Source organism: Synchiropus splendidus, chromosome 2 (genome assembly GCF_027744825.2).
Source record: "Synchiropus splendidus isolate RoL2022-P1 chromosome 2, RoL_Sspl_1.0, whole genome shotgun sequence".
NCBI lineage: Eukaryota > Metazoa > Chordata > Actinopteri > Syngnathiformes > Callionymidae > Synchiropus > Synchiropus splendidus.
Window position 1 is genome coordinate 27558112 of NC_071335.1, and position 14971 is coordinate 27573082.

A 14971-nucleotide genomic window follows, 5' to 3' on the forward strand; every position below is an offset into this window, starting at 1 on the left:
CCGGAGAAGACGCAGGTCCACGTGGTGGCTTCACCCCCAGAGTTCAGCTCTGGGGTGGAGGTAGTCCGTCTCTCTGCATTCGGTCCACCCACGTGTGTTCGGCGCTTGATTGCTTCCTGATGGACCCAAAGCTGTTTGCTCGTGACGCAGCAAAAACAAGAGTCAGACATTTATGAGACGCATCCCAGTCACTTCAGCTCAGATGGAGAGGAGCCCAAGCGCTATTGTGCCTCCCACAAAAGGGTGGTGTCACATGACCACTCCACCTGTTGCAACACGAGTCTCATTCCTGCTCTGTTGCTCACACACAGCACCCGAGTGGCTTTCATGCTCATTGATGGGCCGGTTTGCTGCCGAGCCCGCGGCTCACCGACACACCTGCCGCTCTGCGGTGGCCTTCACTGAGAAAACTGGTTCAACGGTGACTCGTACTCGCGAGTGTCTAAAGCGTCCCAAGCAACTCCGGCCGACTCTGCTTCCCCGAACCTGCGATCTTGGCTCCATTGGCAAGTCTCACACAGATAAGTTGCCTATGGGGTTTGTGTTTCAATCATGGGAGGGAACCGGAGTGCCAAGAGGAACGCCGCAAAGAGCTACCCCTGCTGGATTGGAACCCCCAACCTTAGTGCAGTGATGGCTCTGGCACTTCACCTCACTTCTTCACTTGTTTCCTTACAGTGTTCTATGACTCAAGGTACCAACATCATTTGTGCGTCTGATTCACTTCTCCTTAGCGCCATCTGTTGGCTGGATGGAACAGAAGAATATCGAGCATGAAGACACACAAGTCATACTGGAGATAAAACCTTAGACCCGCCCCCTGCAGTTTTGCAAATTGAGTCGGAAGTTGCTTGGTTTCTGGCGACTAAGCACCAGTCAGATGAGAGTCGAGCAACAAGTGGCGTCGAATCGCGTTTGCTGCGTAGTTTTTCCAGTAATAAAACTGATAAAAATAGTCTTGTCATCTGGCAGCCGACCGGCTGAGGTTTTTTAACAGGAAGGATGAGTTCTAAACACTTTCCACCTTCAACTGTAGAGCGGCGCGACCTGTTGCGCTCCCACACCCGGCAACAGATAAGAGGTCCTGCGCTCCTTTCAATAACTCCCTCGCGAATAATGGGACCAAGGTCTTTGCAGGAAAAGAGGAGCCACATTCTTCAGATAAAGATTCACTCCTCTGCAGGTTTATCTCAGAACCGCAGCCAACAAGGTCACGGGGGGTTTCACACGCGGATACCGACGTGCCCACGAGCCCGGCGATTCGGATTATACTTTTAAGGAATGCTGAACAGTAGATTCGTTGCAGTCATGAGTCCACTGAACTAACTGGAAACAATAATGTGAAGAAGAGTGTGACATCATCATCAGCTGTGGTACGCGAGGCTAGCGCAGTCATGCTAATGGCTGCTCTCAAGAACCGGCGAAAAACTTCAGCTCATTGCCGATACTGTAGCTGCAGATGAGTCCCCGGAGTAGTTGCAATACAGAGTGCACGAAAGAGGTTGGACATGACTGATATTTGGAGGCCAGTGGTTTATTTCACACCCCAGGAAAGCGTTGGTTTTGGCGGGAGGATTGGTGGCTTGCTGTGACCACACCTGAAATATTTTGTGATATTTATTTGAATTCGTTTTTAGCTGAGCATGTTGTGTATTCATAGGCAGCCATCACACCGCGGGAGAGACGCCTCGTTGTGAGGCTACTTCGGTTAGCATGGCGCATACTAAACCATGTGGTCAAGTGCGAAGTCGTTTGTCTGCGCGGTGTCATGGCTCGCTGATATAAAAGTTGTGTGATTTGGCGCCATCTCCCGGCCGAAAAGAGCGATACTCGTTCAAAAAGCAGCAATTACAACGAAAAAATCGAATCAGACAAAATGAAGTTTTAAACTTTGGAATGTGAAAAGAATGAAATCTGAGTGCAGCATCCATGAGTTTCAACACTTCTGACTGTGATTTTGGTCCATGCTAGGTGCTAGGTATTCTGAGCGCTAGTGACACATTTTGACGTTTATCAACGCACAGGAGAAAAAAAAAAAAAGAAACACCGGATGAAATTTATGTATTTTTTTATTATTATTTTAATACTTTTCTTATAAAAAGGTCGTCGCTCTCCATAATCTGAACAGGATGAATCTATTGATCTTAATGTCTCACTCCATAAACCAACGGGGTAAAATAAATCAAGAGAAAAAGAGCCAAGAGAAAATAAAAAGAACTCAAAAACAGTCCAAATATAAAGAGAAATACATGAAATATACTTGTAAAAAAAGAGATTATAGGATTCAAAACACGCACTTTGCCAACATACGGAATCCTCAAAGAAAGACACAATGGCACACGACACTCCCACACCTGTGATCCATTGACAACAAAGCAACGAGAAGAAAAGACAAATAACTAAAAACTAGAGATCAGTGGCCGCTAAGAGAGCAGGGGAAGATGACGGCGAGCGCAGATCTGGATCTGCCTTCAGATGCTGGATGAAAGCACAGTAGAAGCTTCAATATAAAGTGAGAGATGCGTCGTACATGTAAAAAATGTGGTGAGATTTGGAAGCGAGAGAAGGAGAGAGAGAGAAAGGTTTGAGTGAAAGACAACAAAAATCCTGCTTGATAGATTCATACAAAAGTTCTTTACAGTAAATTACAAAAAGAAAGCTGAACACTTCAGCTCCTCACCAAACCAAATGCCACAACGTTCTTTTGTCCTTGAACTTCATTTTTTTACTGTATATAATATATATTTATATATTTATATGTTTCGTTTATACACAATATGTGAGTCGCTTTACAGGCAGGGAGGTTTGGTGAAGACGTTGTTCTGGCCTCAGTGGCGGCGGAGGAAACTGTACACCGACAGAAGACTGGTCCTTCTGACGCGGACACAGCGGCAAATAAACAAAACGCCAACGGAAGATACATTTCTGCCGGTCAAACAGTTGAGATCAACCAAATCGGTTTCAGGCGAGCAAAGGAGGTGGAGACGGTTTGCGTCGGCAGAAGTGGCCACATAAGGACACACCCCTCGATGATGTCATCAGCAGAGGCCGGCAGACTTTCATGCCCAGGTGAAAGATTTTGCTCCTCTTTCTCGTCATCATGGTTTTTCCTTTACAAATTTCACTCTGGTGCGACTTGTTCTGTACTTTTATCTTTTGTTTCTGCCCGTTTCAAGTCTGCGTTACAATGTCTAACATGATAACACAAGTCTTTCACATTTAAAAGTTAACTGTTGGCAACAGTGATAAAACGTTTTGTACCAGAATCTAAAACATTAAAACTTCAAAAGACGACTGTTTCACGGAACTGCTCCGGTTTGCTCTTTAAAAACGGTGCATTTGTGTTGTAAAATACTCGGCTCAGGTGGTGGGGTAGGAGAGCACAACCTGTTTTTGACCTGCAGAAATCAGCTTCACCAGATTGGGGGGAAGTTTGTTCATCATCATCATCCACATTCAGCTCCCACCACTTCTTAAATTAGATCCTCTTGGACATTAAATATGAAAAAACACCTCGAGTCTTTCGCGATCGACCGGTACGAGACGTGGACTCTGGCCTCCGGGAAACACCCGAGCAGTTTCGGCAGTCAGAGGGAAACTGGGCTGCAGATTTCCTCTCAGTCACATGACACAAACCAGCTGGTTCAGCTTGAGAGAGAACGGTCAGTTTGGGTGGAGTCTGTGTGTTTTGGTGAGCAGCGGCCGTGTGTCAGAACAGTGTGGTCTGTACATGGTGTGTGTGCGAGTGTGTACCAGGTCCGGTCCCTCAGAAGAGGTTCTCCTCGAAAATAGCCATCAGGTCGCTCTGGAAGTTGATGTCGATGGTGTCGGCCATCTGTGGGAGGAGCCACGGAGCGTCAGCGTCACGGTCACGCTCGGGTCCAGAGTCAGCTCAGTACTCACCGCCTGCCTCCTGCGCCGCTCCTGCTCGCGCCGGCGCGCCATCTCCCTCTGCTGGTCGAGGGCGTTCTGTGCGGTGGAGGCCGACGGGGGAGGGGCCTGTGTCTGGCTGGGTGGGGCCTGCGGGGAGTGCGTGGGTGTGGTGGAAGCCGGCGGGGTGGGTGCGAGCGGCGACTGCGTCTCTTGGCGGCGCCGTACGTCTTCCTGTGGCCGCCGGGTGTGTTCCACCGACTCGTCGTCGTCACGCCTGGAGGACGGCAAACGTGAATCCACAGTCCGCACCGCTGAAGAGCTGCGTTTGAGTCAGAACCTACCGCTGCTTCTCCTGCTCCCTCCTGGCCTGCTCGGCCTTCATCTGCCTCTCCCGCTCCTCCTTCTCGCGAGCGGCACGTCTGAACTGCTCGAAGCTGTCGCTGGAGGAGCGCAACGTCGAGGCCTGCGTGAACTGTGACCTCTGAGCAAGGCTGGCCCAGGAGCCCATGTTTTTCAGCTTCACGTCCTGAAGGAAAGGAAAGTGGCGTCAGATGAACCCAGACGGGCTCTGAGACGCAGCGAGGACCGAAGCGGGCCGCACCTGCGACTTCTTCTGGGTAGTGGGGGTTTTGGGCTCTTGCTTGATTTTACTATCCTGCTGGAAAGGCGACGGCACCAGAGAGTCCGGGAGGCGCGTGCCAGAGCGAGGGGCCTCCGAAGGCTTCAGATCTGAAGGGACAAAAAAGTTGGATTGGACACAGCTCACCTGGCGAAACAGGAAACCTGCCATCACTCCAGAAAACTCACTCTGCTTGATGTCGGTTTTGTGCGAGTCGACGCGTGTGGCCGGGCTGAAGGGCGACGGAGGCAGGACGGGAGAGAGAGACGTCTTCTCCTCCTTGACCGTCACCATGTTGGGCCTCTGGTCCTGAAAGAAGGAGAGCAGAGTGCGGATGAGAAGAGCGTCTGGGACTCAGGGGAAGCGAGGCGCCAGGATGAGAGAAAAAGGGTCACTTCTGGCTTTAACATCAACAGGACGCTGGCGAATCAAAAGGTTGTCACGGGGCGTGACTCAGACGGAGCAGATGAGACATGAGAGGGACACGTGGAGAAGACTGGAGGACTGTGTTGGGGGAGAGGTAGAACTCGGGAGGATGAAGAAGACAGACCAAGGTGGAGGATGATGGAAACCAGCGAGTGACAACAGAAGAACTGTGCAACAACTTACATGCTTTTTATTCAGTGTGGGAGACTGTTGTCCTCCTGAGTGAAACAGAGGCATCTGAGGAGAGTGGATCATCATGGGAGACGGCGCCTCACGCAGGCAACCTAGAGGAAAGACCAAGAGGAGCTCGTGAGGGTGCTCACAAAACTCCCGACAACTTTGGAAACTTTGTTTCCTAAAGGCTGTTCTTTTGTTCTTAAGGACTTGAGCTCCAGCTGTGTGGTCAGAAAATTTCTGAAACATCACTGCATAAATCTGCTTCTCTAATCTCGTGCATGTGTTTTAGGTGCTGGCATCTTACCAGCAGGGAAAGGTTCAGCTTTGATATGTGGCGACGGCTGCTGCTGCTGCTGCATCTGCTGTTCCTTCTGATGGGACGAGGGCTTGTGCTGTGAGAAGGTCTGCTGCAATTGTGCGTGACCAGAGTTGTGTCTCTGGTTCAGAGAAGGTGCGGACGATATTGCGACCGTGTTCAGCGACGGTGCCAGCTGAGTGGCACTGTGAGCAGGCGAGTGCGTGTGTAGCGGCTGAGCTGGCACCGGGGCCCGGGTCTGGAGCGACTGCAGGAACGTGTGCACCTGGCTGAGGGACGGCGGCTCCGTGATGGAGGGGGTGGACTCCTCATCGTCCTCCAGCAGAGCCTGGGGTGGCAGCGCTGACAGGGTGCCCAAGATGCCGTGGGATGGGGGTGAAGGTACCCGAGGGCGGGGAACAGGCTGGGGCAATGTCAGCGGCAGCGAGGTCTGCAGCTGGGGAGCAGATGAGGGCAGAGAGGCCAGGGACGAGGGCGGGGGCTGGGCAGGTTTAGAAGGGAGTGGGGCAGCGTGGTTGCTCGGCCTTGACGGCTGCTGAGGAAGAGCATTGTGGATGGCTGGAAATACAGAGGACAAGTGTTAGCACGCGCAGGAACCGTGTCCATGGTGTTCCCCTACACACCAAGCTTCATTGGAAGTTCAGACTGAGACAACAGAACATACTTCCTAAATGATAATACATTGATTTGAAATCTATTCTCAACTCAGTTTTTCTTTCTCAACTCTGAGATTTCATATCTCAATGTATGACGGAACTTTTGTTACTGTACACACTGTGAATATTACACTTGACTTGAAGAAAATGGCAAATCAACACTAAATTAATGGTCTCCTCTATGGTGCACTATTAGTCCATTCATAACGCATCTATGAGGCTTCACACAAGATGTTATGAACGTTCACACTTATGTATGGCAGCTTTTCACAGGGTCTATAAAGTATTATAACTTGACTACAAGCAGTAGATTTGACTTAAAGGCCACACTGTATAATGTTATCACAAATTGACTGAGTTTTCTGCACATGTAATTTTTTCCCCTTAAAATAATGGCTATTGTTTACAAACAAACACATGTATATACAGTATAGCAACATATCGTATCATCACCCCTGTGAGGAAGAGGTGAAGAAGCGGGTGCAGGCAGGATGGAATCATTGGAGGAAAGTGTCAGGTGTGATGTGTGACAAAAGGGTGTCGCCAAGGATGAAAGGGAAAGTGTCCAAAAGGGTGGTGAGGCCAGCAATGTTGTATGGTTTGGAAACAGTGGCACTGAGGAGAAGACAGGAGGCAGAGCTGGAGGTAGCAGAGATGAAGATGCTGAGCTTCTCTCTGGGAGTGAGCAGGATGATGATAGGATCAGAGGGACAGCACATGTGCTCAGGTGTTTAGGAGACCAAGTCAGAGAGGCTAGATGGAGATGGTTTGGACATGTACAGACAGAGACAGAGACAGACAGAGAGACAGAGAGACAGAGAGACAGAGAGAGAGAGAGAGAGAGAGAGAGAGAGAGAGAGAGAGAGAGAGAGAGAGAGAGAGAGAGAGAGCACATTGGTAGGAAGATGTTGAGGTTGGAACTGCCAGGCAGAAGGTGGAGAGGAAGGCCAAAGAGGAGGTTGATGGAGGTGGTGAAGGAGGACATGAAGGACAAGAAGCAGAGGACAGGGTGAGATGGAGGAAGATGATCCGCTACGGCCACCCCTGAAGGGAGAAGCCATAAGGAAAAGATGAAGAAAGAAGAAGACTTCTGTATCTGGATACTTATTGGCAGATTCCTGGCAACACACAGACCTGAAGGAGTCTGCTTGTATTCAGCTATGACCTGACATGTTTAACTCAGGCAGGCTATACACCACCAGTCTCACACATGCAACTGTCTTCAGTAAAAGAGTAAAAGACTGTAGTAGATTCAGTAAAAGACTCACCAGATGACGGCATGATGGGATGTTGCTTCAAGAAAGGGTGGGTCTCAGTTGGAGTCTGTATGGTGGGTGCGTTTGCATAGAGGAAGCCCGCAACGAGCGGTGCGGCAGTGGCTGTCATGGGAGGAGGATTAGGTTCCACGGTGGGCTGAGTCATGTGCGGGTTCATGAAGTGAGTCATTGGGTCAAATCCAGGGCCCAGCAGCTGAGAGGGTTCAAGAGCCGGGGTGGCAGCTGGGAGAGATGACTGGGGGTTAAAGGTCGGCTTGGACGGGACCACCTGAGGCTGCAACTGGGGCTGAAGTTGGAGGGCCACGTGGGCGGGGGCGCTACTGAGGGACTGTGGCGGCTGCGGTCGCTTGGCGTCTTTGTGAGAAGAAGTCTTCTGCAGTTTGGGAACCAGCCCTGAAAGTTCCCGAGAGACCATGTCATGAACGTCCACCGTGAACAGCAGTCTGTGTGTGTGTGTTATCACTTACCATTATCAGAGTCTTCACTGTCAGACGAGTCACTAGTGTCAGAGGATGAAGATCCCGTCTTCGTCTTCGTCACGTTTGTCATTTCCAATGATCTTTCTGAAGGAGCCAACAGTAGAAACAGGATCAGCTCCAGACTGGTCATTTCGATAAAATCATCCACCAGAGAGAAACTAAAATGTGTTTCTGTTCGATTTATCATTTTATTACAACCATGATTTGGAACTAGAAAAACAAACCTGATGGCTTCTTCTTCTTCTTGAGGCAGCTGGAGACGTACTTCTCCAGCTCTCTCAGGGTCGAAGGCTTCAGTGTCTCAAAATCGATCTCGATTTCATCCGGGTTGGAGTTCTTCAGAGAAGGCTCCCGTGTTTGGATGATGTGGACGACTCGACCAAGTTTGTCTCCTGGCAACTTGTTGATATCTAGACTGAGCTGGCGCTTCTCTTCGTACGACATCGGTTTACCCTTTTCTGCTGAGATGCTGCCAAATACATCTTTTGGGGGAGAAACATGACCTTTTTAATGCCGAGACATGTTGTTGAAAATACTCTTTGGTGGAGAGTGAAAACTAACCCATGTCATTGTCAGCTTCCAAAGACGCAGAAGGCACCAGCGGGGTGGTTCCAGTCGGAGGGGCTGCAGCGGGGTGACTGTTGGGGACGCTTTCTTTCTTGCTGTGATCCGACACACAGCTTTAGAAAGGGTTCAGTATTTGGTCACACCTCCAACACTCACCTGAGCTTCTTCTTCACCATGTTCGGCTCTTTGCTGCTCTTGATTTTCCTCGGCGGACTCTCTGCGGCTTCCTCGGCTGCCATTTTCCGTTTATGCTTCTCCTTTTTCTTCTCCTTCTTCTCCCGCTCCTTCTTCTTGGGTTTGGTGACCTGTGGCTGTGACAATGCTGCCAGCTGCTCATGGACAGCCTTCAGCTAGAGGACAGGAATCATGATTCCATTATTAGCGTTCCATCACGTTCTTGCCGAGTCACCCGTTCCCATCTGCTCACCTGCTCTTTCAACTCAGCCAATCGCTGCTGCCGCTCATGTTCTGGATCTTCCGTAGACGACTCGGATTCCGACGAACTGGAGCTGTCCTCATCAGAGATCGCAGAGGGTGGCGGGGCTTGTCGAGTGGAGGGGACTGAGTGAAGGACCGAGGACGGGGTGGGAGCAGGACTGACCTCCTCCGGCTCATCTGGCATTTTAGCAAATCGCATTTCGAACACGTCCTGTGGAGCGAGGGGGATATAAGTGTCCACGTACGTCAAGCATTTGAGCCCTAAGTCTGAGGCTCACCTGCAGCTTCCGAGCCATGGACACCACATCATGGTCCGGTGGGTTGTACTTATAACAGTTGGAGAACATTAGCCTGACGTCCGCCGCAAACTCTTGAGCGTCTCTATATTGTCTGTTGTCCAGCTTTTTCTACAACAACACAAACACACGGAGCAGAAAAGTCACTCAAGTTCAGAACCCACGATCTCCGTTTGAGTTCATCACCACTGAAATTCACCTTGATGGTGCTGAGATCCATGGGATGTTTGATGATGTCATAGTAGTCATGAAGCCCAAGAGACTTCACGTCCACGGGCTTATAGAAAGGCCAGGCGTAAGCCACGTGCTTCTTGGACAGCATCTCTCTGAGGACCCGCTGGCAGGAGCGCAGCTGCTCCTGGCGCTTCGGAGTGGAGATTCCGCTGGTCTCCAAGCCACCACCGAGGTGGTGCTGAGAGTCCGGTTGTAACACGTCTACTTTGGATGGCTTCAGAGGGCGGGCCGCATCGCGTCGTGGCCGGTTCTCAGCGGACACAGGCGAGGACTCGCTGAGCTGGTCGTTGGCTGTCGGTGTGGTGGTGTCTGCTTTCCTTTTCTGGCTTTTTCTTTGCTGCAGATAAAAGAGGTCGCAGCTGGATATCAACCAACAAGAAAAGTGACGGCGGGCTTCATTTTCAGGCAAATGAAAAAGCCTTTAACACGAAGACAACAAGAGTGACAAAACGTCTGACACCTGTTCGCATCACAGAAGGTATTCAATATTTATTATCTTTGACTGCAAGCAAGTTGTTATAGAACCAATATCATTAAACTGAAGCAAATGATTCTTGTACATAATATCAGGGTTTCCCACACCACCATATCATTGAAGCCAGCCAACGTAACGAGAACTCCTCCCACCTTTAACAACAACAGCCAATTGCAACCGTGAACATTAGTAAAGTAATGACTCTAAGTAAGTAAGTACTTTTCTGTGACTCATTAAAACTTCTCTTACAACAATTCTGGAGCACTATGACAGTAGGAACGTTGTTTCTGGGCCACAAAATGGTGCAGCTAGTGACACATACATGGGACAGTCGGGTTGTTATTGAAGTTAATTGGAATTATTATATTATTATTTAAATTCCATTACACATCATTGATTCGAAACTAAAAGAGACGTTTTGTTTTCACTCTTTTCAGACGCTTACCTTAACAAGCGCGGGTGAGCTCTGAAGCATCGGAGCAGGCTGGATGTTCTGGGGTATGGAGGCTTGAGGGGGAACCGAAGTCATGCCCTGTGCCAGGATGACAGGGCTGGACAAAGGAAAAGGGGGTCCGAGATGGGGCGCATGGGAAATGGCTGTAGGAGGCACACGTGGGAGCTGAGGCTGGGCAAGCGACAGGGCAGGGGGGCCTTGCGGGTGAGGCGAGGCGTGGGTTTGTGGGGTCGTCGCAGGGGAGGAAAACCCTCTCGTATGCGGAGTGGTCGCAGGAGACGAGGAGTCTTGTCCCGAATCAGACCTTATGGAAGCTGAAATGAGACAGAACAACAAGCTCATGAGGACAACGGAACAGTGCAACAGTTAAGACCAAATGAGTGGTCTGGCTCATGTTTTGCTAAATCTTCATATTCAACCACAAAAGTAAAAAGAGTACCTGCGTCTCGTCTGGGTCCGCGGCGTCCTTTGGTCACCACGGGTATCTCTGTCTCCTCCTGTGGCATTTCGGTGATCTTTTGCAGGAAAAGCTTCTCCAAAGCTTTCGCCATCAGCACGATATCGTCTGCAGGCTGAGCAGAGAATCGCAGCTAATCAGTTGGTGATGGTGCTGAAGCAGCCTTGACTGAGAGGAACCATCTCACTGACCTTGTTATAGATGTAACAATTTGTAAACATTGTGTTGAAGTCTTGGATGCACTCCTGAGCATTCCAGTAGTAATTGTTCTCCAGCCGCTTCTTAATTGTGCCCATGTCCATTGGACTCTTGATGATCTTGTAGTAATCCTTCAGAGAGACAAGGCTCAGTCTGATTAAACTTGTTCTCCATGCTCTTCATTCAAATATAAATTCTTTTTCTTTCTTCAAAACTTTTTCTTCCCGTAAAACCTTCATGTAGCGGTTTACTCCATTGTACGCTAAAACTACTTCTTCTGACATTGTGAGTCACAGTGTCTTGACATACTGTAGATGCCATGTCCTCCCTGGTGGCCCAGTTTACGACAGAGACTATGTGAGCGACAGCCTCACTGATGAACACTGGCTATGACTGGCTAACATTCCAGTACCAACCAGTTAGCGATATTTTATCAAGATGTTTGTGTCATACCTATTATGTGCCCTTGAGCAAGCTCCAACATAAGAGATTTTAAAACCTTATGAAGACTTTCACAAAAATTCCATACTTTTCAAGGTCTGGAAGACAGGGTTTCAAAAGCTACATCAGCAGGCCGTATGTGACCAGACTATGTTCTGCTCTTCCATGAACAAAGTGGAACTGACACATCAGTCTAAGGCAGGGCTGTTCAAACCAGTCCTCGAGGGCTGCAGCGGTATTTGTTCCAACCACACCCCTTCACCCATCAAGTGTCTGAAGAAAATAATTGAGAACCGATGGTCTAAGGCAGTGACTCTTAACCTTTGGGCCGGGGCCCATGGTTGGGCCGCGAGCGCCTCCTTGAGGGCCACTTAAAGTTTTTTTAGTTTACACCTTTAGGCTGTGAGATTCACCGTTTTAACACATGAGCCACGTATGGTGGCAGTAGTGTGTCACTGAACTGATTTGACAGTTGCAAATTTGTGATAGTTAACAACTATGGAGAAGTTCCCGAAAAGAAAAAAATGATATAGAAAGTGATGGCGCCCCCAACAGTAACTGTTGGAGCAGTTTGCATCAAGTCATTTCTTGTCATTTCACAAGGTTTTGGTTTGTTTACGTGTAAGTAGATTAACTATGGTTGTTGATCACAAATGAAGTCAAGAGTCATGAATCAGTTCTACTACTTGAATGGGCCCCGGGCCCATTTGTTCTGGGAAAGGTGGGCCCCGAGATCAACAAGGTGAAGAACCTCTGGTCTAAGGGGATGGTGAGGATTCGCTCTATGGTCGAGACATGTGGATTCAAGTCCAAGAAACCTCCTTGCTTACCATCGACTTTGGTCTCTCAGCTAGTGAGCGCTATGACTCTCACCATAGAAATTTCTAGATTCATGATATTACGCGTCTACATGACAGTATTTGGGGCATACAGCTTGTCCCCAGGGAGCCCTCTGTTGGTCAATAATGTCTCCACATAAGCAACTTTCAATTACCTCGACAGCAAACCCATCTACATTAAAACAACACAGAGAATGTGACAAAGTAGATTCATGACTTTCCTTGACACTAAGATGTGAAGACTCCTGGGGTCTGTCACCGTGACACATTTAAAAGTCTGTCATTGAATGTAGCCACATGACTTTTAAAAAAGCTACTCACAGGCAGGTTGAGTTTGATGGCGTCTACAGGAGCGTGGAAGGGCCACGCAAAGTGATGTTTCCATAACGTCTTTAATACCACTCTGAGCAAATACTGGAGAAAAAAAAGATGATAAACATAGTGTGGACAATGAAATTGTGACTGCAGTTTCTTAAGGACCAATATTGGGATTAGGATAATTGACCGACTCACAAGGGAGAAAATTAAGGTCAACTTTTTAACCATTGTGAGACTTCTCTGCTGAGTTAAACAGTCATTATTGAAGTACCAAACACTTGAATATTAAAACTAGTCAATAGAGCATATCTTAGAAGGTAACCCCGTAACAACTGTGTAACGCAAACACACCTGTAGCTGGTTGGTCTGGCGCTTGGGTCTGGATGGGTTACTGATTTCAGGGGGTGGTGGGTTGAAGGACAGCGACTGCGGGGCCGAGGGGGGGTTGTGGCTGCTGCCTGCTTCCAGTCCGTCTCCCATTGCAGCGGTGGATTGCAGCGACTGAGCAGACGGTTTAAGTAGATTGGACCTGGCCGGGGCAGGTGGGACCTGGGGTGCCCCCCTCAGGCCATTACACTTTCCACTGGACTCTCTGTTGTCAACAAAGCAGAGACAATCAATCAATGGATCATACATTGATCAGTCTTAATTTGTGCCTTCATCATTCTCGTCCCACTTCAGATGTAATCATCCATTGTCATGCAAATTGACTTGACTTTCAGTGGCCCCGAAGACTGCTTCCTTGCTGTTCCAGAGAAACATGGAAGAGTATTTATCTGGTGCCCACCATCTGCATTTGAAGAGTTCGATGGGCCAAAACCCTTTTTTCATTTTGTATGCAATAATAACATGGTATTTTGCAAATGAAGAATATATTTTGATTTTGCTTTCTGGTGGACAATCCTCGACCAACACAGCTCAAGCCATCCCATCATCACTTTCCTCATTAATATCCCCATTTTTGAGGTTCCATCACAAGCAAATACAAATTCAGCAGACACGTATTAAGTGAGGCCAACTTACATGTTTGTTGCCGTGCTGTCGTGATTCAATTTAATTTGGTATTCATGTCTTGGTTGGTGAGGCCGCAACTTCCTTTGCTGAAAAAGTTAAATGGGACCTGGAGGACAAGGGAAGACTCACATTTACTGGTGAAACAGAGGTAAACTTTAAAAACTACAGATGACGAACGATCAAAGTAATATCACCTCAGTCGGTAAAAGCATTGAGAAATCACTGCATGGGGTTGTGGAGACCAAACGTGTTGAAAATCGGTTATCAGAAGTCACTTCACAAGAGTCAATTCATAATCTTTAAATGCGCCGGCGCATCTACACATGTAATTGTTGATAGCGATGTGACAATATCAGCTACATATCCAACTGCATATGAAGTAGCTCAACGCAACCAAGATGAGTGAGCATGTAGAAATGTTTAGATCATTCATGCCTGCCATTCCAAGTTCGGATGACAAATGTTGCACAATATTCAGTTGAGGTTAATATTGGAAGCCGTCCAGAAACACCTTAAAAATGCAAGCAATCATGACTGCAGCTAAAAGAACGCAGAATTCTGGCAGAACTTCATGCACAGTCAACAGAACAGGAAAGGGGAGTCCAGAGTGAAACCCAGATTTTTGACTTGACATGAATAAGTTGCAGAACACCATTAAAGTACAAATGAAAGAGCACTTTGTGAACAGTGTTCCGAGAGATACTATGTAAATTTGAAAAGATAAATAAGTCACCAGTTATTTGAAAGTCAATTGGGTTTTATAATACTTATTATTCTATAATACTTAAACTACGAAAATAATTGAATGATTTCCAAAAATCACCAACATATACGATCAAATCAGTGACCTCTGGTGACCCCACATACAGTAATCCCAAAATGATTTTGGGAGCAGACAGTTGACAAAATGCATTATCAGACAATCAATTAATCAATCCCAAATGTGATTGGGTGAGAGGTGTCAGACGACCTTTACATTTAAGGACGAGCCGCATGCCTTGTTGTTGAGCTGTCGAGGAGGGAGGAGTAAAGGAGCATGGCTTTTTCAAGCCCTATTTGCTTCTTAATTCTTAATAATGACACTAATCATTCAGTCTTCAATAATGCTACTGGTAACTCAAGTAAAATGTGATGTGAAGTTTGTGAGAAAAAAATAAATGGATTATTTTGTGTCGTCGCCAATAGCATATGAATTGCTGCACAGAAGAAGAGAGAGGTGAGGAACTGACTGGAGGAAATAAAAAGTGTGGTCTGAATTTACTAAAAGGTAACACTGATATCGTTCAACACTCTACACCCCGAGTGTGACATCATGTTCAAAGGCGAAGGGAGAGAATGAGACTGCGCCAACCTCTTAGTAAAAACATGCCTGTCAAGAGGCAACCACAGTAGGTCCACCTCCTCCACCGAGCCTGTG

At 47.9% G+C, this 14971-nt stretch overlaps 1 protein-coding gene across 1 annotated transcript; it reads right to left on the minus strand.

Annotated features, from left to right (window-relative positions):
• Nucleotides 1-1480: 1480 nt before the first annotated feature.
• LOC128754086 (bromodomain-containing protein 4-like) lies at nt 1481-13662 on the minus strand. Its single transcript, XM_053856420.1, has 21 exons — nt 13564-13662; nt 12892-13132; nt 12544-12636; nt 10936-11073; nt 10727-10859; nt 10279-10601; nt 9324-9695; nt 9107-9235; nt 8818-9039; nt 8547-8740; nt 8385-8485; nt 8048-8305; nt 7812-7907; nt 7336-7737; nt 5400-5969; nt 5102-5202; nt 4681-4801; nt 4475-4602; nt 4215-4399; nt 3904-4147; nt 1481-3835 (listed from the first exon to the last, which is right to left on the minus strand). Exons 2-21 carry the CDS (start codon nt 13018-13020, stop codon nt 3767-3769), a joined length of 4008 nt encoding a protein of 1335 aa, XP_053712395.1. The 5' UTR covers nt 13021-13132; nt 13564-13662; the 3' UTR covers nt 1481-3766.
• Between the last annotated feature and the right edge of the window lie 1309 nt (nt 13663-14971).